Source organism: Pteropus vampyrus, unplaced genomic scaffold (genome assembly GCF_000151845.1).
Source record: "Pteropus vampyrus isolate Shadow unplaced genomic scaffold, Pvam_2.0 Scaffold90, whole genome shotgun sequence".
NCBI classification, from domain to species: Eukaryota; Metazoa; Chordata; class Mammalia; order Chiroptera; family Pteropodidae; genus Pteropus; species Pteropus vampyrus.
The window spans coordinates 2,069,237-2,070,730 of NW_011888871.1; the positions used below are offsets into that span (position 1 = coordinate 2,069,237).

At 54.2% G+C, this 1,494-nt stretch overlaps 1 protein-coding gene across 1 annotated transcript in view; it reads right to left on the reverse strand.

The window, feature by feature from the left end:
* TNRC18 (trinucleotide repeat containing 18) overlaps positions 1-1,494 on the reverse strand; it is a 90,596-nt gene that overhangs the window by 63,841 nt on the left and 25,261 nt on the right. The window contains exon 5 of the mRNA XM_023532763.1: positions 1,077-1,492. Within this exon, the coding sequence (XP_023388531.1) occupies positions 1,077-1,492 (416 nt within the window). The remainder of the gene's footprint in view (positions 1-1,076; positions 1,493-1,494) is intronic.

The following is a 1,494-nucleotide window of genomic DNA, read 5'->3' on the forward strand; positions in this document are numbered from 1 at the left end:
GGGGGGCGCCATCTCGGCGCCCGACCTGCAGACAGGCCCTTGGCTCAGCAACGGGCTCTTTTCCAGGCAGACCAAATCCAGGGTCCCAACAAAATTGCCACAAACAGCAACTCCCCAAAATCCCAGGGAGGATTCCAACAGTGAAATAAGTAAGAGGCAAAAAACTGCAAACAATCCACCCAGTTCTGGAAAAACAGTCAACTTCGCTAGTTATTAAAAGAAATACACCATTCTTATCTACCAAATTTAACAGTTTTTTTAAAAAATGATATTAAAACACAATTATGAGGAATCTAAAATAAAACAGACTTGTATGCTGCTGACGGGCGTAGAAAACCTCTACCTACCTAAGAAGTCACCAAGGTGGTGAATCAAAACCCATAACACCGAGACTTTAATTTCCATCTGTCACACAGTCATTCACCAAACACCTACTGTGCACCAGGCCCATGTCAGGTACTGGGGACCCTGAACTACGTAAGGCCTAGCTAACGACCTCAAAGAACTCTCAGAATTGAAAGCTTGAAGCTGGTCTAGTCCCAGGAATCTATCCTTAGAATATGACTCAAAACATGAAGGCGCAATGCACACGAAAATGTTCAACGCAACATTCTTAACACATAAAACATCAGAGAAAACTAAAATGCCCGCGAAGGGAAGGGCTAGCTGGACTCCAGTGAGTGCTCTTGATGAGATAAATATTCAAGGCCAATAAAAAATGACACCTATAAAGGACAACCCACACTGTAACGTGTGAAAATGCAAGGGCCCGAGATCCGACACGTGCTAGGACCTCTGCAGGAAGGAGGAAGTCGCACAGGAAGATGAAGCCCGGGGAAGATCTGAAAGTGTTCAGGGTGTTGGAAAATACAATGGTCCTTTTCTCTTCTTCTCCACGTTACGCATTTTTCTACGTGCACGATGGAAAAAGCAATAACCCTTCAAGAGCAGCCACAGCCCTGAGTGACATGAAGGACAGATGGTGCCAGGGAGGCGGGGAGGACAGGGGTGCAAGGAGGCCAGGAGACAGACAGAAATGGGAGGCAAAGTGGGAGGGGGGAGGATCCAGGACCCACCTTTGACGTTGCTCAGGGACAGGGAGCGCTCCTGGTCGGCCAGCCCTGGCCCCAGCCGGCCACTTCCGCCACTGTCCTTCTGCCGGGCCACGGCTACCGCGATGCCCACAGGAGGGTGTCGCACCTCCGCCTCGCCCTGAGCGGCGGAGCCTTCTCGCCCAAAAGCCTTGGTGCTGTCAGGCCTCTCCGGATCGCGCTTCAGCTGCCGGCCCGCGGCTGGGGCCGGGCCGCTGGGGTGCGGGAGGCGGGCCTGGGCGCGAGGGGTGCCGGTGGAGGGGGCAGGCTCGGGCTTCATGGTGCCCAGGCCGCCAAAGGGGCTCTTCTTGCCGCAGCCGCCGGGGCGCACGGCCACGGCTTCGCGCGCGAAGCTGCCGCTGTACTTGATGAGACTCTGCATGGCCGAGGCCTCGCCGGGCCC